The sequence below is a fragment of the Pterocles gutturalis genome, unplaced genomic scaffold (genome assembly GCF_000699245.1).
Source record: "Pterocles gutturalis isolate BGI_N339 unplaced genomic scaffold, ASM69924v1 scaffold20772, whole genome shotgun sequence".
In the NCBI taxonomy this organism is placed as follows: domain Eukaryota; kingdom Metazoa; phylum Chordata; class Aves; order Pterocliformes; family Pteroclidae; genus Pterocles; species Pterocles gutturalis.
The window spans coordinates 16847-44532 of record NW_010108503.1 but is presented as its reverse complement, the minus strand read 5'-3'; the positions used below and the strand labels follow the sequence as shown (position 1 = coordinate 44532).

The following is a 27686-nucleotide window of genomic DNA, read 5'->3' as shown; positions in this document are numbered from 1 at the left end:
TGATAACCTTTAGATGTATGAATTTTCAGTGAGAATCAAGGAAAGGTCTATTTGTTTGCTTTACAGAACATTCAGGTATTTTTACTTTCACAAAGAAATTTATCTGGAAGTTAATTTAGGCTCTTTGGTATGGGATCACAGACTGGCTTGTAATAGAACAGAAGATTCAGCCTTTGGTAAATTATTGCAAAATATATAAATATATAGCAGTAATCCTATGTATCCCAGTAATACACCAGCAATATCCTACAAATCAATAATATATATATATGTGTGTGTTTATGTGCACACGTACACATGAAGACATAAACATAGTACAGGCTTTTGGTTCCTTTTTTTTTTCAGTTATTTATGTGCATATGTACATTAAGAGAATGAAAGATGAAAGGAATTAATGCAATTGTAAAGATAGTAATTTAAATGCTACAGCTGAATTTTTTCCTTTCTGTCATTTAAAAAAAAAAAAAAAAAAAAGGAATCAAAGGAATCTGGAATCAGAATTGTGTCCTTCAGATGGTTAATGATAACATTGTAATTTATTTCAGATAAACCTGCAGAAGAAGATGAGAGTCACTGGAGTTATAACTCAAGGTGCCAAGAGGATTGGAAGTCCAGAATATGTAAAATCTTACAAAGTTGCCTACAGTAATGATGGGAAGTCTTGGACAATGTACAAAGTAAAAGGCACAAATGAAGATATGGTAAGATTAAGTGATCTGTATATGAATACATCTTACGGTTTGCCTGCCTTCAGAGGTATGAGGTACCTCTAGTAGATAAGCATAATTGCCTGGCAGCATGATATAGGTTGCCGTGGTATGGTTTTTCTCTGAAAAAAAAAGTCAAGAAATTTGCACTTTCTGTCTGCTAATAATTTCTTATACTTTAATTGATGGTTGCATAAATACTATGTCCCAAGGCTAGAATAATCCTGTTTATTACACTTAACTGATTATAATGTTAATTAGTTTACCAGTAATTACTCATGGCTCTGTTTTCAATTTAGTTTTATTATGTTGGCAGATTAGTGTTAACCCTTAAAAGCATAGAACCCATTCATCAGTGCTAATCTCTGTACTGCACAAAGAGTATCATCCAGTGGGAAATGTGTGTTTACAGTTTATAGTTACCACTTATTTTTTTGTAGAGTTGTGCATAGAAAGTAGCAATAATCCCTTCACTCTGTAAATTAAGATAGAACTAAGGCTCTGTGCAACATTAGACATAGTTTCTCTATTAGGAAATTAAAATGCTGTGTGAAGAGGTATATAATGATGGAAGAAAACAACCTACAGTCGTATCTGGTTAGAGTAAGGAGTGAATAGAAGAATGCTTATGGGTTTATTTCAGCTCCCCCTACAATCAATGGGAAGGTTACAGTGCACCTCAATGGGAGCTGGATCAGGTTCTTGAGATAGAGGGAAAAAAATAAATGTCAATCAGCATAAATAATTGCAGGCTAAATTGAATTTGAACTGTTTAATGCACTAATTAGAAAAGAAGACATAATTTAGTTGCATTAGTAGCTTCAGTTTCCAGGAGCGACAAGATAGCAGTCCTGATTCAGCACAAGTGGCAAATGCATGCCGATGCAAGCCAGTGGCAGTATGTTTTACTTAAAAACTTGTATGTTGGGCACTAGAAGTGATAAAACAGCCTCTGATTGGGAAAAACTTGCAAAGAAATGTGCAGGAAAGATCAGAAGAACAACACAGACATGGAAATTAACTGAACCTCCAGTAATGCTCCTGGCACATTTTTATGAATATGTCATTTTATCGCAGGTGTTTCGTGGAAACGTGGACAATAACACCCCATACGCTAACTCCTTCACCCCTCCAATTAAGTCGCAGTACATCCGGCTGTATCCTCAGGTGTGCAGAAGACACTGCACATTGCGAATGGAACTTCTTGGCTGTGAGCTCTCAGGTGGGTTTTCTGCAGTCACCGCATCTCAGAAGTCAACCATCACACAGCCTATTTTTGTGCCCGATGTGTAAACTGCGTGCAGTTTATTCCTGGCGAAATGCAATTGGCAGGGCTGGGTTTATCCAGACAGTTGCTTATCTCTTTTTATGTAAAATATATGAGCAGCAACACTTACCTAAATGCTGTAAGTGGCAATAGTTGCTCGCAGTAGTGCAGTAACAGGAGTAGTGTAGTACAGTAACAGCCTAATAACGCTTTCTAAATCTTTCTTTGTGCATTGGCCTCCAGCTACATGCAACCTAGAAAAGGTCATTCACAGCAATTTTAATAAGTATCAACAGCTATCAGAACCCGTTACGTACTAAACAGATCATGAGTATCTAACTCACCGTTACACTCAAGCACACCCTACACTATGCGCTTAAAATGTTTTCTGAGAGCTGGAGCTATTTGTGCAGTGCTGTACAGCAGAGTCACGGCAGAAGCAGTCATTAAAGCTGGTTTCGGTAATGTCCCCTGGCTGCTGGGCGACCATGCCAATGTGCTGTGTGATATCCTCAGAGGAACAAGGGTGCTTCAGCTGCCTTCAAGGACCACTCAATGTGCAGTAATATATATTTTGGTCGACTGCTTTAGTCAAGATTTCAGTTTAGATTTGTTTTGTGGGTTGCTAGCAGAAGCAAGGATTGAGTCTCATAGCAAAAAGTAAATGAGCCAGTGGAGCCAATATAAACACTCAAGGTTTGTAGTAGCCAAAGTTATAGCTCATAAATGTAAAGCCTGACCTCTAGCCAGTCTCTTCAAGAACCATGTTCCCTTACAAATTCAGTAAAGCATGTAAATTTTTTATCTTTTTCAAGAGATCAACCTTTTACCAGTGGAAGCGTTCCACTGAATTTATTTAATAGTGGTTTTGTGTGGCTGCCTGCTTACTGTACAAACAATAGTCATCCAGTTCACAAATTCTATATCAAAACAGCTGGAGTTAAATAATTCTCAGTCCTCTAGTGACATCAGAACCAGATTCAGAAATGAAAAGTTAATGCATTAATCTAACTGTAGCCCTTTTCCAATATAGATAGGTTTGAGAGTAAATAGAAAATTCTATCTAGCTGCTTCAGTCTATTAGATTTTTATTTTTTTTTTTATGTCTTCCATTTCTGGAACCATAATTTAGAGTAAGTCCTTGCCAGAATGACCAGGAATTGTTTTGCTTGAAGAATTGTGAAAGCTACTGAAATGAATTCATTGCAGTGGCCTCCTAACAGCTACAAGGTCATAATTTCTTAGAACTGCAGGTGGCCAAGGCTCAGCAGAACAATTTCAATCTTACTGAAATAAAAGTATAATTATACGTAATGACAGACTAATTCACTTTAATTCCAGGAGGTCTGTCTTAGGCCGAAAAACGCTTTGAGAGGTCTGGCCTCCCTAACAACTCCTAGTGCTGGAGAAAATAGTCTCTACTGAAGGGAGGGACACTGTCTCACAGCATCACATCATCATAAAAACTAATCCTTTCTTAGGACAAACTTCAGCAAAAAGTTCAGTGTAATCTCCTCTAGGCTCATAAATAGCTTCACTTACTGGGACCTATGGTCAGATCTTATTGAAAACCATAATCCATGCTTGTGGATTTGGCCATCAATAAATAAGGCCTTGTGTTTTTCATGGCTTTGTGTTCCTGCTTTACTTGTGTTTTGCACATCTCTGTGTTGTAAATTCCCTTGCCTTCACAGAGTATTAATTGGGAGGGAGAAACAGATCAGAGCTGCTGTTTATTAGAATGCCTTTATTCATTAAGCTGTTATTAATAGCATCATCAAGCTGTTGTTTTTAAAAACAGATCACTGTTCGCACAACATAGTAACTTATTCAATTCACTCACACACTCAAGCATCAGCATATAGCAGGATCTGCCCCCTTGCATGCTGTCCGTGTCATACGTTGTTGATGCTCATGTATGTTGGTGGCTGTGTATTAATTCAGCAGATTCTTGATGTTCTGACTTTGTCAGTTCTTGCAGAAGGATGATGGTCCACAGAACTTAACCACCCTTGTGAGACTCAGCATCTTCTGAGAGTGTAGTTTTCCTCTTTTTGGCATGTTGTTCTCTTGTAACTGTTTCTTTATCCTAACAGTACCCATAGGTACCATTCACATGAACTCATACACAAGGGGACATTGTAATATCTGTGTTTAATGCTAGATTCCCTTCCCCATGTTCATATGCGTCACTAAGTGATCTGGAAAAGAATCCTATGTTCATTAATAACAGGAAAAATTTAGAATTCTGTTGATTTTGAAAAAGAAAAATATCACAGGATTATTCAAAACAAAATCACCTTTGCCCTCAAATAATTGACTTGTGCTGCTTTTGCCAATGCTACGTGATTCTTGGCCCAAGACAAGGTGTGTATAGAACTTTCCATGCAGATCTGTTTGTGGTTTTGCTTCTACTGCATTGGATATCTAATCTTTCCTTTGAGGGTTTGAGCTTTCTTGAAAGAGAAAAGTACATGAGGGGCATGGTACAGGACACAGACTGAAGATTAAAATGTGCCCTCAGAATAGTCAACAGGAAATAATCTTGATGTGGATTCTTTCAGTTTTCAGATGCTAATCCACACTCATCCTCATTGTTTCACTGCTCCTGTTCCGTTGAACTATACCAAATAAAAAGTAACTGCAAACTCATATATAGATAGGCTTAAACATGCGGAGTTATCAGATATCATTTATCACAGGTGTTGACATCCAAAGCAGCTCAGACATTTTGACCTAAGATGCTCCACTGAGCATAGCCATAAGTATGCCTGCATCAGCTCTCACTAACTTTAACAGGTAGTAAAAATGGAAAGGGAGGTTGAATCCTTTCACAGGGACATTGCAAAGCAAATTTAAAGAAGATGCAGTGCAGTGAAGAGATGTCCTGGGGAGTCAAGGGCATTATTATAAATACACTTCTATGACAGATGACTATCTACAGACACAAAGTTTTGTACTGGTTGGATGATTCTGTCCTTTGCGCTCTAGTTTATAGCTCGCCTATCAAAATAAACAGTTGTTATCTTCTGTCATTGCAGCAGGGTGCCGTAGGAGCTGGGAAGCCACTGGGTCTGCTGTTGTTCTCTGTGACACAGTACTAAGACATTGTTCTGCCACCCCTGTGCATCACATTAGTCTCTTCTGGTTCTCATTGGTCTTCTCAATTTCTCCCATTAGCTTTAACAACCGTCTTCCTCCTCCCTTTGGGGCAGTGGGAAAGGAAGGCGAGTGTAGAATCCCATTAATGCATGCATGCATGCACAGACACACTAGCAAATACATCTGTTGTTTCATAAATCAGTAATAATACTCAGAAAAAGATAGAACTATTTTTGATGGATTGGACCAGCACTGAAAAACAGTTTTAACAACCCATGTTTTTGTGTCAGGAACCTCCTTCAGATTCCTCGGATTAACATTCTTGCTGACAGCCCTTGTGATCCTGGAGTGATACTTCAGAATTGAATAATAAGCAAAGTCCTTCTCTAAAGCAACCGATGAGTCTCTCTCATTTGTGCTATCAATCGCTCCCTCCTACGCCCAGGAAAATTGTTTTGTTGTTTTGAACGGGGTAGTTCATTCTACAGACAAGGATGTTCAATTTCTGTTTATGCCCTGAGAATGGGCTCTGAAAGGTTGAGGTTTTTTCAAAAATTCTGTTTTCTGCTTATTTTTTAATTGAATATGAAACAACAGTATTTCAAATTTTAAATACAATCGTTAACTACATTAAAGAGCATATTATTATTATCTGTCTCTGATAATATGCCTTTGCTCCTGCATACCCCTACAAAGGGCATGGTCTTAGCTTCCTGATTTGAATCCGTAATAATTCCACTTAATTCTGTGTGTTAAACCTACGGGAGAAAAAGAAAGTAGAATCTGACCAAAAGGTCTTTGCTAATTGTATCAAAGAAACAAAAAAAAGAATCAGGTCTTTAAATCTGGCTAAACATACTGTGGAGGAAATGGACTTTTAAGAAAAAAGAGAACCATCTTTGATTTCTAGCTCAAATAAAATGAAAAACAAAATAAAAACTTTGAAGGTGTTTTCAGTGGTCACACTGTTCTCTGGCTCTATCAAGAAACACCAGCTGAGTAGGGTCATGGTCCCAGCAGGAAAGTCTTCACAACTTACGTGTGTGCTTTAAGGAACAGAGCTGGTGCCTCAGGAAATGATTACCTGATAGGAGCCAGCTGAGCAACGTGGGATGTGAGTGGCAGGTGGAAAACCTCTGTCCTCCAAATGATATGTAAAGTCAAGGCTCTGTACATTCACGGTGATGATGCACTCCTGGCGAAAACAGGTATGTCAGATCCTGGGCACACTCTTACTCAATGAGTTAGAGGATGTTAAAATATTATTTGCAATTTGACTGCAACTCAGATACTGAATATAGTAGGATCACCAAATCTGTGAAGTGAAAACTTCAGTACAGCTGCACGTATGCAGGTTTTTGACAGCTGGGGTGGGAAGGAAATGAGAAAACTGCTTCTTTTTATGTTCCCATCCCTATCTTTCACCTTTTCCTCAAACAGCCATCAAACATTACCCCATTGACCATACATCCACCTTTCCTGACCCTAGTTTCTTAACAGCCTTCTCACTCTCAGCCACTTGACTCGCCTCTCTTTTCCTTTTTTTTTTTTTTTAATCTTAAAACCATGCAGCTCATCTACCTCCCTTGGCTTCCAGTACTGTTGTTACAGGGCTGTTATTGAAGGGTGTGTTTCCTGTTGTCACCTTGCTTCTTCCCTCTTCTGGGTCCAAATCAACCTTCTGTGTTCTCAGTATACAATAGCAAGGCAGAGGGACTTAGAGTCACTTACTATTTTATTTTTTTTGTGGACACCCAACAGAAAAAGGAGAAGCCTAAAATCTATATTTTGCGACAATCAAACTAACTCAACGATGCGGGACATCCACCTGGTTTAAACAAATAGGCCATTAACTCTTGATTTCTCCTAAGCAGTTATCTGCTACTGTTGTCCCTCCTTCATAGTTGTTCTTCTGCAGCCTTCCACTTCATCAGTGGGTGTTGGGTCTTTCTAAGGCTTTGGCAAGATGTCAAGTAATTCAAAAGTGTAGAAGAGCTCTGTGCTTGTTAACATTTTACTTCAGCAGTGTCTTTAAGAAAAATTAATGTTTCCTCAGTAGGCAAACACATGGTTGATGTGACATGGCATGAAAGCATGATAAGATCAAACTGAATAGGGGAAACAATAGCAAGCTGCTGGACAGGAAAATAAAACTAAGATAAGAAGAAACAAAGGTAATCTTTTCTGTTTGTCTTCATGAATTTATGACAGGATACAATACATTGAATTATCTATATTGTTTTTGATTCTTCCAAGGCAGTGTTGAAATAAAGTGCCTTGAATTGGCTGTTTTTATTTGTTTGTTTGCAAGTTCCTCCAACAATAGTCTTGATAAAGCCTTTTCTTCGAGAATTGCTAGTTTTCTTTTCCATAACAGAAAAACCTAAACCGCTTACAGAGATAAGTAGGTAGTGTGAGAGATCTTATTTTGCTGTTCCAGGTTGCTCTGAACCCCTGGGGATGAAATCAGGACACATACAGGACTTCCAAATTACAGCCTCCAGTGTTTTCCGTACACTCAACATGGACATGTTCACCTGGGAGCCCAGGAAAGCCCGGCTGGACAAACAAGGCAAAGTTAATGCCTGGACCTCTGGCCACAGTGACCAGTCACAGTGGCTGCAGGTAAAATTTTACATACATTTTTCCCAAATGTTTATCTTCTTTGTGTTTCAGGTATGCGGATGGTTGACAGACTTAGGATTATATTCATATTTCTTCAGTTTCTGAGAGTAACCATCCTAACTCTGCCACATGTGGATAAGGAAGCTATGAAAGCCCACACAGAAATTCATGTCTTTGGCACCTCAGTTGCAGTAAACCGTGCTCAGGGAAACCATCACATCTGCTGGACACAAATAGTAGTTGCAGATCTCTTTCACTGGTTTCTCCTCTTTGTTAAGATATATATATATATTTTATTTTTTTTTCTCCCCTCTGTCATTCCAAAGCCCCCTGGAAAATGGTATTTTCTTCAGCTTTGTGCACATTAGCAAATCTGGCCCATAGAAATTATCTTTGTCTGGCTGAGACTGCTCAAAATTACCTTCCAACAGTCGCTCTGAAGTTAGCAAGACTGATTCAGCACATGAATTAATTATAAGGCTGTGCACAGGGCTTGTTTTCAGCCTGCAAGTGATTTATACAGGTCAGTAGCACGCTAATGTGAGAGATTGCAATAAATCACTGCTATGGAAGCCTATTTGACCAATTGCTGACACATTTGCATTTTCTGAACTGTTGAAAATAACAGTGTTTTGAGTCAGATGCCAGTTTGCAGTGCAGTTCTCAGCGGGAAGCCTCAATAGCACTAGACATGGCTACTAGCCCCCTGCAATCTTTTCACATATAAATTATGACATATTAGCATTTTTACCTACAGTTGCTAAGCAATTTAGTCACACAATTACGATCTTTTCTCCCAAGTTTACACACATACTGAAAGGAAGGAGCAGTTGCCTTGTCTGTTTAACTTTTGAGTAACGGAAGATCCTGGGATTTGGTGAAAGATTTTCGGAGCAGCTTGTTGAAACAGCACCTAGTAACTTCTGGAGAGAAGGAAAATTTTATTGCTGTGTTTTATGGTGGAAAAGCAGATGAAAATGTTTCTGCATGTAAAAGAGAGGCAAATGTTTCATAGCCAGTTTTAGCCCCATAAGTAATACCAAGAAACTAAGAGTATGCAGAGACTGCACAGAAATGTCCTGTGGTGTGTTATTCCTCCTGTGGGTGACAGTGGATTTTTAATTAACTACAGATGGCAAGAGGCTGCAGAGTTAATACTTATATTCTAAAATTTTCCATTCTGTTCTAAGTCTTTCTATATTTGAACCTACCTGAACCTGCAAATTTAATCTGACCACCTGCACAGTCTCTGCAAATCCTTGAAGTACCAGAAATACTTCTTTTCAATCTTGTCAAAAGAAAGTTGTGAAGAAATACTCGTCTTTTAGTTCATTTGTCATATGGCTAGGATATGAGTTCAGTAACTTCACAGGAATGTGACCAATTTACCTGTTCCCAAAAGTTATTATACTTACTAAGTTTCTCCAAAAGAGTATCATAACATTTCTTTTTGGATTAAAAAAAAAAAAAAAAAAAAAAAAAAAACAAACCAAACCAAAAACAACCAATGGGCATTAAAACCACTTGCTTTTTTCAGCACTTAAGCTGGTCGTTAACTTATGCTATGGGTTGATTATTCTGAATTCAGTCTGTGATTAGAGATGGGCTTGCATGCTTCAAGTCTAGGTAACATTTCTGTAAGAAAGACATGCCTGTCATTTAAATTAATCCATTCATTGTTCTCTTTGCTGGTAGTTCTCTGTTTTTTCTTTAAAACGCAGAGTATTGTATTGTAACCTTTGAACACACTGACTGCAATTTTATTGTCGTATTGCTTTCATAGAATTTAGTCAAAACACATTTGGAAGAAAAAGCATGTGAAAGCTAATGTATCTGTATGCTCTTTTCCCTCGGCAATTACATATTACAAGGAATGATCCCAATTACAAGGAATGATCCCAATAGTGATTCCATTCCTAAACCAGGCTTAAAGTAAGATACAGCTTTTTGGATTTTTGCTAAAGTAGCTGGCATACCAGTATGATATTTCACAGTTTTAGCTTTCCATGCCTTTCGAATTTTCTCTGCATGCCTTATGTGGTTTATCTTCTATAATTTTCAGTAGAAAGCCTATAAAATTAGGCAAAAGCCTACTGAATGCCCTTAAAAATTATTATTGTAGTATTTGATATGTGAATGACGTGAATAGATGTGTTCTGACTTACAGTCATTTTGGGAGGTCCTTGCCCAAATGCCATTGCTATCAACTGTTCCTCTGTTTAAAAGCTTGTTTTCTGACATACATATCACAGCACCTGCTGTGATAATAGATGCTGAGAGGTGATGTTTGCATCATACATAAATACTCCTTGCTACTTAGGAGCAGTTCACAGCACTTTTGTGTGAACCCTAGAGATAAATTCTTCCCATCATGAGCTGGGGTTGGTTTAGTCAGTTTTCTCTCAAAAAGGAAAATTCAGAATCTTCTATGTATTTAAAAATGCAGCCATTAACAAGTATGCTCTTTGTTGTAAAGTGTTCTGGATTGCTACATCTGTAATGTAGCTCCAGAGGCAGGAATATGAAGTATTACGTGGCTCTGCACACAAACTGTGCATTTTTCGGGTTCAAGAAGAATGCCCACCTTCCTGGTGCTGCAGGTGTTGAAAATCTGTGTGATCTAGACTCTACTCACTTACAAACCCCAGGTTCAACACTCCTTTACAGCAAACACCATCTTTAGTAATAGAAGAAAGTATTCTCATGATACGGGGGAAAAGTTAATGAGATTAGATGACCAAAAGCATACTTTTCCAGCTCAGTCATGATCTGGTTCTGAATTCCCCCACATGCATGCTTAAGGGCACTCTTGCCATTCCTTTAAAGATGATGCTGCAGAAGCCGCATCAGTTACCTGGCGTAATTCATAGCACAGAAGCTTCTGGTAACCTAGATAACCTGCCTCTTAGCGTCTCTGTACTCATCGCAGTTGGGATCTGTGGAGCTTGGTGATACAGAACAACAGCTCTTCAGGTTCGATACCAAATCTAATGTGAGTAATCAGTTCCAGCAACTCTCTCTGCTCCTGGAGACTTTATGCAGCGATTCCCTTCCTTGTGGACACACTTCTGTGAAATCATCTGGATAAAATGAAAGATTAGGGGGAGGTGGGGAAGTGAAATTAAAAAAAAAAAAAAGTGATGGTTTGCTTCCCATAATTATGTATAAATTTAGCATAAACTAAGCTGGGTAAAGCATTTTAGGTTAATTACTGATAAAAGAAAGAAAAGCGTAAACTTCACTTTCCTCCAAGCCAGTCCCTTTTCCCTTATTCCTTTGATTTGCTTGTCAGCATCGTTCGCTACCTTGAACCCTTTCACAGGATCTCTTGCTAAGCTACTGTAACCAGGCTGCTTTGCTAGTTTGGGGAGTGCTTCTGCAGTCCAGGACTGTCATCCTAGCCGGTCACTCCGCTTCTCATTTATTCAGTTATTTGACATTAAATGATGTGTTAAAGTACTTCCTGCCTTATGCCCAGAATGAGGCACTGAGGCTATAAAGATTATTAAAAATTATTCCTACTGAACTTTCAGATGCTTGGTGACTGCTCTTGTAAACAGATTTTTACTAGTCTCTATCTCATTTTCGTCGCTAAGGTTATCATTCAAAAGAATTAGCATTTTCCTCAAAATCCATTCCCAGTCTACGAATTTTCTGCAATTATAAATTGTGAAGTCCAGACGGTGGCTTAAACTCCCTTTTCTCTATTTACTGTTAGTTAAGTTTTGGTATTTTAAAATATTTCCTTATTTCTGCTGCACTGGGAGATGCCATGTCCATCATTGTATTGATTTCCCATTGTCTCACTGCCTAATAAGGGCCACAACACCTTGTACTTTAATGCCTTCACCTGCTCATCCTTTGGTGCTTCGGCAAGTAATTTCTCTGATGCTATTTATCTGATTTGCCATCCTTTGCAATATTCCTTGGAGCTGAGGCATCTCAGTTCATTTGGTGTCTCCAAATACCTGGCGCTTTCTTCTCGCCCCTCGGCCGTCTCCTTTGCATAAATTGTTCTGTATGTTATCCTAGCTCTAACTTTCTAATTGTACATGGGTATTGGCAGTATTTTATCTTAAAACCAGTGATGTGCTGGGTTTTTTGAAGGCCTGTATCTCTACAGAGCACAGCTGGATGAAAAGGATACCCACCTTGGAAGCTTGCTGAGGTTCCTTTTATAACTCTGTGTTATCTTTAGGTCACCAGCAGCACTGCAGTAGCTTCATGTTTCTAGTTGTACTTGAAACTTGAAAACAGTTCACTTGCTGCAAAAATGACTTTCATCTGGTTGCTTGGCTTGTATTTTGCTGCAGAGCTGGTGGAAGGTTCTGCAGCTTGATGAGCATGAGTGATAAACCCGATACTGTTTATCCACAGCTCTTTTATACAGGTACCATTTTGCTTAGTTGATTTAAGAAAATAATCCTTCCCTTAAATAGTAGAGTGGAACAAGCAGCAATGTCGTATTCTAATGTTTCTATTGATGATTGTATGTGATGGAATCAGCTAAGCACTACTAGGATTGGCAAAGCAACTATTATGTATATACTTACACATTTTTAAAATGTGATGGATGATTTCCAGTAGTATAATACACTTGGTTTGGGTATTTTCCTGCCAACCTAATCTCCAGTATTAGACAGTATTATTGAGATTTTTCTTCAACACTGTTAGAAAACAATTGTATCAGTGCCACAATTGACTTATTCTTTCAGTTTAATACATGACCATCTTTTTTACATCACAAAGTCTCTTGTCTGAAAACAAAGGCAAAGTTGTATTCCAAATAATTATTCACTTTCTGTTTTACATATGCAAAACCATCTCTATCTACAAAGTCTTATACCATTGTAGGATCTACTTATCTTAATTTTCTATCATTTATTTACAGTGTTTAAGCTTCTAAGGGATCAGATGAAAGAGTTGTTATTCAAAGGCTAAAACAGACCCCTCTTCTACACAGTTTTACTTACAGAGTACTCATAGAAAGTAGATTTTGTGCTACATTTTTCCAGAATTTACAAAATTTGACAGTGGTACATGTTGTGCTTTGCACCACCAACACAAGTCAGCTGAAATTGTCTAAATACTAAGATAAATGAAGATTAAGAGAAGACAGAGGATAACCATATCTAATGCTCAGTCAGTTCCAGGAGCCTTATGCAGAGCAGAGCTAACGTGAGCCTAGAGAGACAGCCCTGACCTTCTTTTGCATTTCACTAGGTTATTGGCTATATAACCTGATGCAAAGGGACTAAACTACAGCAATTTTTAATTTTATGGATTCTATATATAATATTTGCTTATGGAATTTATAGATATCTTAAAATATCTACTTCTAATTAGTTGCTTAGGCTCCTTCTGTAGTCAACAGAAAGAGGATAGGACTACCAGGGAATAATTCATCCTACCCTAACTGCCTAAGTTTCCTTTTATGAATCACCCTGGAGATGTGCCTTTACTCAGTTAGCTGCAGAGAGAGATAGACAATTAGCTTAAACTAGAAGATGAATTTTTGAATTAGGAAAGTTACGTGATGTGAATCAGTCCCTTTTTTAGTATGGGAAGAGAACATTGTATTTCATCTCATATTGGTTAGTTGAGCTTATTTTAATGTTGGTGTTCTTTCTGCCACCAAATAAAGAAATGTTGTTTTCTGTCTCTCTTGTGGTATTTGCTTCTCATCTATTATTGCACCTGCCTTTTTCTCCTCTTTTTTGTTTTATTTACCTGTTTATTTGTAATTAGTAATTTGTAATTAGCCCCTGCAGAGGCTTGTGAGATAGGAAATTACTATACTGTAGCATTTTATAAATGCTTAAAACAACTCATAATGAGAAAAATATGTGGATCATTTAATTATCTTTTTAATTGTGCCATTAGCAAAGAAAGAATTAATACTAGTACTGGTTAAAGTAGCCAAATAAGTGGCTTCTGTCTGGCAGCCAGCTTAACTATTTTATTTTCACACCCACACTCTGCAACAAAAGAAAATGCTTAACAACATCTTAATTAAATAAGGACTTGAAAGACCCAAAATTGGAGTGGGATAAAATGTTAGTTTAAGACCAATCTAGTAATTAATATAATGAGGAAATTACATGACTTCTAGAAGGTTTGGGCTCTAAGCAGTGTGTTGTGACTGGTCTTTGAAAGATACAGTAGTATTCTGTGGCAATTGTAAGCTTAATTATAACACATTATAAGCAAAGGGCACATACCTTTCTCTGCAGCTCCGATAAACCACAGCTGTTGCCAACAGATCAGGAAAGGAATCAAAACCCTTTACATGTACAGCAACAAAATGTCTTTCTCATTCCTCAGATGCAAAGTCGGTGCTGTTTTTTATATTATAATTTCTCACAAGCAGGAAATTGGGTTCTCAGATTTCAGATGGTAAAAGCCATTGTTGTGCAGAGATCAGCTTTTCATTGCGATACAGAAAGGTATTTACAGTCAATCTTGGTCATTTTATATTTTCAACTCAAAGTAATCTTTTCTTGTGGTTCTTGGCAAGGCAGCTGTCATTTTCTGTGTGAAGAACTTAACTCGGACACTCAGCTTTGGTGTCTCCTTGGTCTTATGTTTACCTCAATGAGGAGCTTCACAGAGTAATATCCTGTTCACACAGTCTGATAGTTCACAGGATGCAGAAACATAACAAGCCAAGATGTGATTAAATTATTAATATGGATCTTTCCTTTCCCGTACTTTGCCAGAAACTCGCTGTAGATAAATTTCCTGATAAAAAGCAGCCAGAGGTAGAATGAGGTAGTAATGGGCAAATAGTTCCAAGAGATTTAGTCAAAGGCAAAAGAAGGTAAAGAAAGATGCTGGCTTCTAAATTGCACACTGTTAAATTTACCTAATTTTCACTGCCTAGGCTAGGATGCCAAACAGGTCAGTTTACTGACTTCTTTGTTTGCCCAGATACCACAGACTTAAGTTTACAAAGGGATCATCACTATTTGCTTTCAGGACAGCGTGTAGCTCAAGATGAGCAGCAAGCTTTTTTTCTTTTTTTTTTTTTTTTAATCTCTGATCTCTCTGTGTGTTGCCAATGCTTTTTTAACACAGTACTAACAAACACATAGCTTAGAGAAATGGTGTTAAGAGGTATGCCTTGATTTCCTAGTTGTGGTTACCTGCCAGCAGGTATTTGATGGCCATTCCAGAGGTCACTCTCTAACCTAGTTTTTTCCCCAAATCATTTCAAGTTAAATGCATTATTCACATTAATATTGTTACTAAATTGTGCATTTCAGCATTGCCCTTCCTAAATTGCTTTTCTCTTTGAAAAGCTTTCTTCTGCAATTCATATTATGGAAATGTTTATAGTGGTAATTTAATTTAAGCCTTGAAATTAAATAAGGCAGCATAAAATCTTGGTTTATTTTGCCTTTTCAGTGTTGCATTTAGGCTGTATTTTTATCATTTAAGTAACAAATTCTAGAGCCTTGGTAGAATAATTGATTTTACTCTGTCCAAACACAAAGAGATTGTTAGAAGTACAGAAGTACTGGCAGAGTATTGGCAGAGTACAGAAGCTCTTTGTTGCAAGGTGTCCAGCAAATAGGCAAAAAATAGATACAGCACGATTATTTTCTGCAATAATCATTTGTAAGACGACACCTTCATAAACAAGTACAAAGAAAAGAGTCTGTCTGAACTCTCAACTAGCTATGGTTAAGATTTTGTAGGAGAAAAATGTTTCATTGCACAAAGTCCTACTCTGTTCAGTGAATTATATTCCCTACTCTCTCTGTTAAGTCTTCAGTAAAAAATGAGGGGTTAACGCAGTGTTCCACAACGTATATTTGAAATATAACAAATTTGTTGTCACTAACACAAATTACTTTATGTTTCCATAAACATTTGAATCATGTCTAGCTCTAAAGCATTGCAAGAGAGTGCTGCCAGTTCCCTTACTGACTTACAGTTTTTCTCTGTGTCTCACTCCCCTGCAGATGAAAGTTAAATTGAATAATGACCCATTTCCTATTGCAATAATAGGTTTTGATCTTGCTTTAAAATATCTGGGAGTGTAAGTGAGAACTCCCTGGTTGTTCTGAATTTTGATGTACACAGGATTTGAGTCTGAAGTATTTTTTGTTACTGTGTATTTACAGTGGAAATTCTGCTTTTACTTGATGCCAATAACAGCACCTTCTGAAAACGGCATGCATTAAATTTTAATGGAAAAATGTTGGTTTTTCATTGTTTCAAATTCCTGCCTGTTAAATCTAGCTATACTTTCCACTGATTTGAAATAATGTTCTGTCTCTGTTTGTGAAACAAAACTATATGTTCCTTCCCCTCTCTTAAAATAACAAAAGGGCTACAAAATTGGCTAGATAGATACAGAAGGAAAGGATCCAAACATGTTTCCTATTCATGCCTTCTTCCTCCGTGGCAGTGTTTCAAAATATCTTTTTCATGATAAAACTATTCTTTTTTTTTTTTTTTTTTTTTTTTTTTTGTTTAAAAATTCTTTTTCATGATAAAACTTTTTTTTTTTTTTTTTTTTTTTTTTTTTGTAGTTACGTCTGAATTAGTTTTAGACCCAAGCACGATTGGACACAGTTGCTGCCCCACAATACTTTCAGTCTCGACAAGACAAAATGATGACAAAGAAAATACAGATGACAGAGGGAAATGAAGCAACCTTGACAAGGTCAAGTGTCTTTAAGCAGCAAAAAAGACCTGATGTAAAACAGATGAGAGAAAAGCCAGTGCAGGACAAAAGCAAAAAAAAATAAAGTCAAACTTGATCTAGTTCTGTTTTCTGATAGCTCGATGATTTATTAACTGGACTGTGCTGTTTTTATGAGCCCTGGGTCTTTGTTCCCAAATGTTACTTCTTAACTAAGCAAGACACTTGTATTTTCTTCATGTATCCATCAAGATCTTTTGAGTAAAATATGCAAAAGTCATAGTTCTGCATTCATATGGTTTTAGTCTCTATGCCACTCTAAAAAAGCAGTGAAGCTGTATTACAAGATTCTGTTTGACTTCAGAACGTGTTTGTTCAAAATCTGGTATTCATTTTCTTATTCTGTTCCCTATGTAAAGTAGACAGAGACAGATGGGTTCCTAGCTTGGCAAATGGTGAACAGAGATCATAGCTTTTTTCCTAAGTAAATAATGAAATTCAGATACAAACACAAAGACGTAGTGGTGGCAAAGGAACCTCGCATAAATCTAAATTAGAAGGCAACAAACTACCTTTCAGCCTTCTTCAGAGAACAGGGAAAGGTGCTTAACCAGGCTGGCATTTGCCTGGCACTAAGCAGAAAAATAAACCAGTCATATCTCAGTATGTTAAAGCACCACATAAAGTAGATACAGATATTTCTCTTGCTGTTCCTGAATCTGAGCCTATTCATTGCTTTCATCATGTACTTCTTCCCTAATGACATCGCAGTCATAGTTTAATGTTGGTCTCAGCAGAATGCTTAACAGCTTGGGTTTTTTTGGTTTTTTTTTCAATGTTAACTTGGGTGTGTCTATATAGCAGTGTATTGCACAAGACCCTCTTTCCACTCTGCTTAGTAACATTCGTCCTGCTTGATCCTGAAGTAATGCAAGAGCAGTTTCCCTGTCAGAAAACACAACATAAGAGAAAAATCTTAGCAGAAAAGGTGAGAGAGAAAGAGAATTTAAAAGGAATATCACAGTAGACACAAAAATACTGCAACTAAACGTTTCTTCAATTATCTGTGTCATGTTCAAGAGCACCTTAAGACTTGTAATAAGTAGTCTCAAAACAGGCTCTCATTAGAATTTCCTTCCTGATTTTGGCCTTGTGTCTGTGTGTACATCTACTCACAGGAGCCGAGACTTGCTCAACAGGCATAAAGATAGAAATAGAGGCAAATTTTCTCAGAACTGAGACATGTTTTTTTTTAATCTATAATTCATCTTCGGCATCAGGACAGAGCTGAGATGATGTCTGAGCTGACAGTGCTTGTGCTCACATTTGGTAGTTTTCTCTAAAATAACTCAGATAATAGGTTATTTTAAACGAATGCATACTTTAAAATTTAGTCCTTGGGATTACAAGAACTTGGTGCCTAATTATGTCCTATACATAACCAAGTCTTAATTGCTTTTGTTGTTCAAGTGATCTTCTTAGAAGCTTCATGTTTAATTAACCACAAGATATATTAATCCTATTTCAAGCCAGCCTTTGTTGTATAATTAAGCAGAAAAATATTTTCACAATTAGACTTTAATTCCATATACAGCTGGTAAAAGGAAGACACCTCTGTAAAAAACACAAATCTGTTATTTCTAATGGCAAAAGTAAAAATATTCAGACCCAACTTAATGGGATGTCTTTGTTAAGAGGTAGTGAAAAATATAACATGCCAATACCATTTCCAGCTAAAAATTACACAGAAGAAAACTATCAGAATGTTTTTAAAGGCCTTTTAAAGGCTGCAGACGGTTAATGATCTCCCTTTTGCAATATCAGAAATACTACAAAGGTGTGATACAGCATTTATAAATCTAGGAACAGACCCTCACTGTGTATTTCTTTATCTGTGTTTATTGAGTTTACTTTGGTATGTTCCTCAGTTTGCCTTGTTTATATATCAGTTGCATTGAATTCAAACACTGTTGCTATATATATATAACAGGTATAGAAATACTGTGTATTCACTTTTGTGTTTTCCTACATAATGCTGAGCAGCCTGAACTTTAAGAAACCTCCATAGTACATTGGAGGAGTAGCTAAGACATGCTTTTTAGGAGAAATACCGGACAGCTTCAGCTGATGTAGTTTCATGGAGCCAGAGAGTAAAGTAAGAGATTTTTAGAAGATGGTTTATTGATTCGCTAGCTAACATATATCAATGTTGAGACTGTAGAACTCAGTCACCTACTGAACTGGCAAAGCACAGATGACTCCAAGCTCATTGAGAGCAGAGCAGTTGCATAGTTGAGAGTGGCACACAAGCCCCCCACAGAAGAAAGCTGTACTGTTTTCAGTGTCTCCCATTGAGCCTGTGAAGGTTCTTCATCCACTTCAAGATCTCTGGAAATACCGTGTACTAAATAATAGTGTATATAAATATGTATTTCATGCTAATACATGTACAATGAATAGGCTGAACCTCAATCAAAGCACGTGGACATCACAACAATGACGAATCGCACATTAGGAGGAGAACGTGAGACAAATCCAAATGAGCTAATGGCAGTGATAGCCTGACCATCAGCGGAGAGGTGCCTGGTCACTAACAAATGAATGAGACACTCATTTTGCTCCTTAGACAAGCTTTCGCATTTCCTGACCGCATCTGTCTCCACTGGGAGGACTGCTTTGCTCAAAGTAAACCTCAGAGATGCTTTAAAATAGGTGCCAGTTTAGTTATTCATGGTTGACCATTTTTCACAGCATCTGCCACCAAACTGTTTATTCTTTTTGCTTCCCCCAAATGTACATCAATATAAATTGCAGGACCACAGTAGGATTTGCTTTGTGTTACAAAATACAGCAGAGGGGTTGTTTTTATTTGAGAGGGCTTAGAAGTCTTGTTTTCCAGGGTTCACTGCAATAATTCACAGACCTAGAAAATCTTTTGATATTAAAAATTAAATCTCTGTTTTATGAGAATTTAAGAAATATTTTATCAGACAATTTTAACCTAGTTGGCTCTATTTTCTATATTCCCTATCCTACTGTATGTAATTTTGTGTTGCTAAGGCAGTCTGACTCTATATAAGCAAAATAATTTTTTTTGTAATTCCAAGATAATTTTCCAGTTAAGATATACATCATAAGTAAAAGACAAGAGAATGAAGGAAGGGTCTTTTGAGAATTTTGCATGTCCTAGTTACTTTATATCTCTGCAGATGCATATGGGGAGAGTGCAAACTTTCTCCTTTCTCCACTACAGTTTTTGAATTTTTCTGATTGCATTCCACGCTTACAGTAAAATGTCATAAAATGTTATCTGGTTTTAGTTCTAATGAAACAAAAATGGCAACCACTATCAGGGCAAGAGAGGATGGGTAGCAAAGGACCACAGTGTTGTATTTTCTGACCCTCTCAAAAGTCAAGCTCCAAATGGAATTATAGCGTTCAGAGAAAAACTGGAGCAATTAGAAATAAATGTTGTCATTTTGAGTAACATCTAACTCTATGACTTTAAAAAAGTCTGTCATCTGTTGTGGAAGCTCACTCAGAAGGTGGAAATTGTGGCTATCAATTTACGTTGCAGTCCTCCCACATTGCATGAGGCTTTCAATTTCATTTTGACTAAAACAAAAACTGAATTCTGGGAATTAGATTTTATTTCTTGCATTAAAAGATATAAGCAAGTTAAACTTTAATGCACAAGAAAATAAATGAAAACATTAAAATTAATTATTCAAATTTAATCTGTTCCTCAGTTTTACAGAGAACAGTAAATCTCATATTTGAGCATTGTTCTTCAGCCATTTAGGCAATGTGGTCTTTAAAACTGGAATAAAGACCCTGTATGAGGAGCTTTCTAGACAATTTGATCATCTGTCACTTTTCATTGTATCACCCCGTTATCTCACAGTTTAAAGGGAAATGCGTAAAAAGAAGCTCAATGCCATGATTCTGAAAGTCATTGTTTGTAAAATACAGATCTTTTCACTGAACTGCACTTGATTTTAATCGTCATGTAGCAAGGATAAAAACAAAGGCAGGCAGGTGTTATTTTGTGATATTAATTAGTTTGTCACACCAACTTTAGGGCTGCATTGCCCACAGAAGACTGTACAAGCTATTTGAGGATTTCTATAGCTCAGGAACTGCCATTAACTAATGTATTACAGTAACATAAAATGGTTTGTTTTATTTTAAAAAAACATTAATATCCAAGATAAAGAGTGTCTACTTGAAGCAGAAGTAGAAAAAGCCAACTAGTGTATTTTCAGACATCGATGGCAGCGTGCTAGTCTTCACCCTTGGAGTTAGATTTAAGAATAGATGTTGTAATGTTTCAAAAGTAAGTATAAGTCTGATTCAGAATGTAGCAAAGTCAGAGTAAATGCTGGTATTTATTTCTATATGTTTTTGCCACAGCACATAGGATAGTTACTGGCAGTAAGCAGTGTCATGCACTGCAACCGCTAGACATACACCTCTGCCTTACTAGAGCTCTTACTAGAGCAATCAGTCCTGTTCAGTACAGGATTCATTGTCCATACCATAGTGTAAATGATTTCTCAGATAGCTGAGTTACCTAAAGCACTTAGACTTTTACCAATTTGGTTTTGGGTTGCAGGTTTTTTTAACTTTGAGCTGAATCTTCTAAGTCCTCTGTAACATAAAAAAAAAAAAAAAAAAAAAAAGTCAGAGAAAGCAGGTTGGGAATGCAATGTGCAGTACTTTCATAATATAAGAATTAAGTGGGGTCATATGAGATTAGCAGGTTATATATACACATTAAGACCTAGCACTGAGCTTACTATAGTAATGGTAGTCTGTAACACTAGCCACGTATAGAGTCTCTGAACTGAGGATTTAGGAATTTCATGCTTTCTGCACCCCACATTTGTTCTCTGTAGTGCCTATAAGCTTCATTATAAGCTATCCTATTGTGCATGGATGAGGGAAGTATGTGTGACAAGAAATAGAGGACATAACAGTAGAAGTCAAGTTTTAAGAGATGGTTTTACACAATGCATGATGGACCAAAGAAACTCTGACAAATAATTTTGTGGCTGTGAAAAGTTGATTTGAATTCAAGGCAAACCTGGACATGAACTCACCTATCTCTTACAGGAAGAAACCCATTGAGAATTACTAAACAGACAAAACATAAGAGGCTCAAGAAATTTCCTTATCTGAAAATTAGTGGAGACTGCAGGTGTATTAGGCCAACATATATGCATATGTTTTGCCTTTAAAATCTGGTTTGGACACTTTTGGAAGCCAATTGCTGGGCCCTTGGTTTGCACGAGTACAGCTTGTCCTCTCCTATCTCTTTCTTCTACAGAGACATTTACCATACAAGCAGAGGTACCACACTCAAGAAAAGGGAAAAATAAACTGAACAAGAAGGCTGGGACAGCATAATGATATTTCATTAACATGGTCTTCTTTTCTTTTTTTTTCTTTTTTTTTTTTTTCTAATTTTCAGCTTTCTGTGTAATTCTATTGTTAGGAGAATTGCTTTCAAAAGTTCCTCTTTCATTTAGCTGGAAGTAAGTGCTCACTGCTTCAGGCCATACATGGGACACATCTAACAATCAAAATATTTTTTTCCACTGAGCTTACATAATGTGATTGACTCAGGAATCATGTCAAAAGACTAATTTATGGATCCTACTCTAATATTATAGAATTTTCAGGTTTATTTCTGCAGAATCATACCTTGCAACTGTTCCTCCAGTTTACAATAGGACATCTCCTGTTTTATAATCCTGTAAAAAGATTGTTTCAGTATGATTCCTTAATGTGCACTGGTGTGTCTGTATTTTTCCTAAACCCATTTGACTAAGTCTAAGCAGGTCACTGGCGCTCCATCTCTCTAGTCTCTCTTAAAGGGAGGCAAAGAGCAATTACTGCTTTCCTGAGATGCCTATCTGGGAGATGCAGAATGAATGATTCTCTGGAGGAGGCTGTTCTCTCCATTGACTCTCCGTCCACTCTGCTGAGTTGACACAGGAGTTTACCTTTCAAAAAAAAAAAAAAAATTAGTGGAGATTAAGTCTTCTCCAGCTTGTCATTCAGTATTTTTATTTGAAGTAATTTTAGTATCATTATCCGACTGATTTTATTTCAATATTACTAGGGTAATAACCTGATATATATTCCTTCACAATAATTTCAGTGCTAAGAATGGTATTGTGGAGCATGCTATCCTCTGAAATTAACACATGCCTTTTCCAGTTAGCCTTCAGGAAATGGAGAAAATCTCGGGGGCTAGCAATCAGGACAACCTGATTGTGTGGACAGATAATACATAGTACTTGGAAATTGTTTTCAGCAGATCTGCTGGTTTCATCCATGACAGTGGACCAAAGAGGTCCCCTAAGGCACTGTCAGGTGGGCAAGGAGGACTGCATTAGAACAGGGTGATAAGTACCTGAGGTCTGCCAAGGGGCTTCCTTATATCTTATAAATCCTCTATGGTTATATCTTACTCTTTCGATTTTTATATATTTAATCTCAAGCACTGTGCTGTATTTCACATTATATAGCTGAAATACCTTTACCACAGAACAAGTTACCTATATAAACAATTAAGCAAGTAGCCAGGAGAACAACACATGTTATGTTATTACCTAATTGTTTCATTATCAGTATTTCTAAACTCTTAAATTACCATTATGTGTGATAGTGTCAAGCGATCTTCACAATATTGTTTTTGTTAATAAATAAAATTGCACAGAGAAGTTTACGCTTCACAAAGGAATAGAAGAGCTATTGTGTAAATGGACAAAACATGGTTTTCCACAGAATAATTTTTAAGTGTTACTGATGGTCAGTGGAATTTTAAAGGTACTGACAATAGCTTTGATTTCTATAAACAACAGTAATTTTCAGCCTGGTTAAATAAATGATTGGAGAATAGGCAAGATGCAGATGGGGAGTGATGTACAAAAAGCTTAATTTACTGCAACATCCAAACATGTTTGTAGGACATTGATGAGTAAGCAATCAAGGCATAGACCATAATTAGCTATGTCCACTATAAATGTTAGCAGGGGAAAAAACAGATTTAAAATCTGATTACCCAAGCCTCCATGACTTTCTTAGTATCAAAACCACCATTATTAAATGCACCTGCTTTAACAGTACTCGTGAGATGTCTTTGTCAGTACACATTTTACAAAGAAGCATGACATGCAGAATTTAGTGTTGGAATACAAATACCACAGGAAGCATAGCTGAGTGAATTTAGAAGCATGAGCACCATAACATATAATAGTAACTTCATGCAAGAAGAGCTTCAATTTCTTTTTTTAAGAACTCGTAGGAATATCTTGCTCATGGAGAAGCTGAAAGATTTTTCACTATGCTGTGTTTCACTCTAATCCGGGTGAAAACACTCTGTACTAGCTGAAGCTCGCAGTAATAAAAATGTGTGATTTAGGCTAAGACTTTATGGGAAATGCTGAATGCTTGACACTCCATAAGCTGCTGTAGGAGTTATGGGGGAACCTTGTAGGGAGCAGAAGAGGCAGTAGGAAATACTGAATATTGCCTAGCAGCTTTCTTTTGTTTTTTGTTTGAATATATGTGCTCGCAGGTCTCTCCACAAACAAGCTCCAAGTGCTCTCCAGAGTATTTTAGGCAGCTCTGCCTTTCTGAGAGCACCTGAGGCTGAAGAGGCTTCTGGCTGGAAATTCAGATTAATGCAGTATGACCTGGTGAGGTGCTCAGAGCTCTCGGCAAAAGTTGCATTACCGACTTTTCTCCAGCTTTGCAGACTGAAGCCTTTCTTCATTCTGCTCACAACCTCTCTGCAAGAAAAGCGGCTTGCCTGTTTTCCTGGCTAGAGAATTGAGTTAACAGGGTCTGAATTTCCTTTCAGAAGCTCCGAGTGGCTGTGGCTGCTCCTGGATTCCTCTGGGAATTAGGAACACGTTGCAAGGCCTGATGAGCTGCTCTTGATTAGCTGCATCACAAGGGGTGAAGTGGTGACTGTTGTTTTTGCAGAATACATCTAAAGCCTTACAGGGTGTTCAAATTCATTGATCTGATGCATCATGTTAGATGGGATGATACATTGCAGTCATGCACTGGTCACGCTGCCAGAATAGGAATTAAATCAGAATCACCCATCTGAGGTGGGGAAAAAATGTTGTCAGTAACAGCATCTGTATTTCTTTTCAATTTCATGGAGAGATTTTGCTCAATAGCTGTAATCCACATCTTTGCACTTTTGCCTACCGTGCCAAAAATTGTGGGATTTAGCAGGCAGATAAGGGTATGCTGAGGTACATATTGATTTTATAATGTAACTATGTCACTTCCAAGACAAAAAAAGGGCAGAATGTTTTAAAGATTTTGCCAATGAAAAGTAACACAGGTGCCAGATTCATATTAAAAGTTAAGCCAGTCTTAACGACAGAGAAATCCAATACAGCCTACCTACCTGTGACAAATAATTCATATTAAGATAACTAGTCTGCCTTGAAACAGCATCAGCCCGAGTCATGTTGCCAACATCCCGCTACAATTTACTTGTGGATATCTCATCCTCTTCTAAGCAGTTAGCAAGTCCTTCCCCTCCTTCCAAGATGAATCATGGAGATCATGAACAGCCACTTGCTGAAGGTAGGAGGCAGATATTTCATTTTAATAATAAGATCCGCTGCATTATTTTGTGCAGGTACAACGTGTAGGGTATGGTATCTTGGAAGCAGTGCTCAAGGCATCCATGGCAGTGGCGTCATTTATCACTAATTGGTATGTATCACTGCAGCTAGCCAAACAGTCTGCAAGGTTTCACTAATTTTGCATTTATACAATAACAAAGCAGCCAGATGTCAAGATTTAAAGTCAGCCATGCTGCATACACTAAATATTCCACATTGATGTGCCTATAACGCTTATATGTCAAAATAGGAGCAGAATTAATGGAACTAGAGAAGTCTGAGCATTCAGACTTCAGCACAGGTAACTTGGGGAAAAAAGTTTGATTCGGAGAGAACCAGTTTAATGTAATGTAAACCAATTACAGCGTGTTACATCATAACTGATTCTTCTTTTACAGTACCTAAGTTTGTTACCATAAACACCAAACGCAGTTATATATATTTAATCTTGGTTATGTTAACATATTTCTAGTCTGTACTTAAGTGCAAGCAGGTGCTGTAATAATCAGGTGTCTGCAGGAAGGTTTATGTCAATGAGCTTGTTATAAGTAACACGTTTCAAGCAATAAGTGAAAAATAGTAAATACCACTTTTTAAGTAGTGTAAACTTCTAGGTTTACTCCTCAGTGGCATCTTAAAAAAAAAAAAAAAAACAACAAACACAGAGCTTAATTTTTAACATGATTAAGCAGATTTCAGTGTGCACAAAGAGGACTAGGCTCTTACATTGCTACCTTTCATTGGTAAAACTATTTTGGAAACAACTTACGGAACAAATAGTCTGATGCTCCTAACTGTGCATCTGTGGGAGCTAAACATTTATTTTGTGCCCACCCCTGGTGTTATAGCTGGTACAACAGCTCCCAGCTTTGTGTCGGACTGCAGTGGAACAAGAGACAAGCAAGGCTAATCTGTGTGCTTTTGGGAACGGAGAGTGAGACACGAGGTATTCCCTTTTGGAGCCCATGAAAACTGCACTAATTTAAAATTACACCTGCAAAAGGCAGAAGAAGGTTCATGTCTCACTGTTCCTCACAGGAGCTTGTACATGAGAGATAAAAAGTATAGTTGATACACGTAGAGTTTTGAAGTGCTGCTGGTTTTAGCTGGCTATGGATGAAAGAATAATTCCTTAGGTTGTTCTGGCAACATATGTCAGGTGGGGTTGGACTGTGTACATAGCTATGAATCTTGTCTGCATTCATGCGAGACACCCTTAGAACAATTGGGGTAGAATTTGGTAGAGATAAAATTATCGGCATTTAGGGAGAGAAAAACATATGTTGTATGCCTTCTTATTGATTTGATTTTCTGTTTAGAAGATAAAAATATATATTGCAGAGCTCTAAATTAAGTCATACATAAAAGTACTGGCAAGTTCCATCTAATTTATTTTAGTTCAGTGCTTTCCTCTCAAAAAGGTTAGTTCCATTTTCTCCAGAATCATTACATTTCAGCTGCTCTATAGAAATAAACCTAATTTCTCTGAAATGCAGCCTGAGAAACTATGAGCACTATGAACAAATTAAATACAATCTGCATGCAGTACATTTCTTACTGTTGTAGTAGTAAGTTTAAGATGCACATAATATGAGTTATGTGTAACAATGCACTAGTCAGCAGGTAAAATGCATTTTCAGTGCCTCATAAAATTTTACAAAGTCTTTTTAGTCTTCTTTTGGCCTAAATTATTTTTGTTTATTTTTTAGAGAAGTCAGAGTGGATTGGATAATAAGAGTGAGTGCATGTAAACAGGTACAGAAAGCAATGATAAAAGAAGGATATTCTACAGTATTCCAAAATTTTTGAGGAAGCACAGATGTGTATAACAAAGAATGTGTCATTTGCATGCATCAGGGAGAATGTAGCTGAGGCAAGGTTCGCAGAGGAAACAGATGTTCTTTATGTATCAAACTTATATATTTGCTCTCATTAACAGGAAAATCACATTCTTAATTTTGTCAATGATGTCCCCTACTTCCAGGGAATGCAGAGCCATTTCTGGTTGTAGCTACTTGGCCAGCACAGGACTAACTGAATCCTGTTGCTCTTAGATTTTCTCTGAAGGACTTCCACAGGCCAAAAATGAAACAAATTGAGAAAATGGGAAAATGGAGCTGCACTGACAGGTGATTGTTGGTTTCTAGTGATACTGAACCATAAACTCATAGAATAGTTTGAACTTGTCAGGTAAAGCGTCAGCTGCCTGCTCGCTACATGTGCTGTCACTGTGGGTGCTCAGGGGTAGAAGCTGTCATCACAAATGCTCTCCAGAAGGTGCTTTCCGCCATAAATCTCTAAGGCTCAATTATTTATCCCACTATTGGCGAATATTGGAACATGAAAAGGGCTTGTGCCTGTGCAAAGTATTTATTCCTGTGTGATTTCATGTTTTGTTTAGAACAAGCACCAGCAGCTATTTTAAACTTTCTAAATGCTGCTGCATTTTTTTCCTTATAATATATAGCTATGGCATCCAGAGCCTCCAGAAGGAAACATTAAACGTAGACTAAATAAAAGCAATGTAAATATGTGTTTTAAATATTTCATGTGGCTTTCATCAAAAATTTTAGGGACTTCATATTATCCGATATCCCCATTGTTGGGCACCATAATGAAAATGAAACCTTCTCAAGCTGTTAGCTACAACTGCCACAGTTACAACAGCCACA

At 37.3% G+C, this 27686-nt stretch overlaps 1 protein-coding gene across 1 annotated transcript in view; it reads left to right on the top strand.

The window, feature by feature from the left end:
• Positions 1-545: 545 nt before the first annotated feature.
• The window catches only part of LOC104461186 (EGF-like repeat and discoidin I-like domain-containing protein 3), a gene marked incomplete at both ends in the record, with an annotated part of 43060 nt that continues 15919 nt past the window's right edge, over positions 546-27686 (top strand). The window contains 3 exons of the mRNA XM_010072670.1: positions 546-701; positions 1785-1929; positions 7517-7701. Coding sequence (XP_010070972.1) covers positions 546-701; positions 1785-1929; positions 7517-7701 — 486 coding nt within the window. The remainder of the gene's footprint in view (positions 702-1784; positions 1930-7516; positions 7702-27686) is intronic.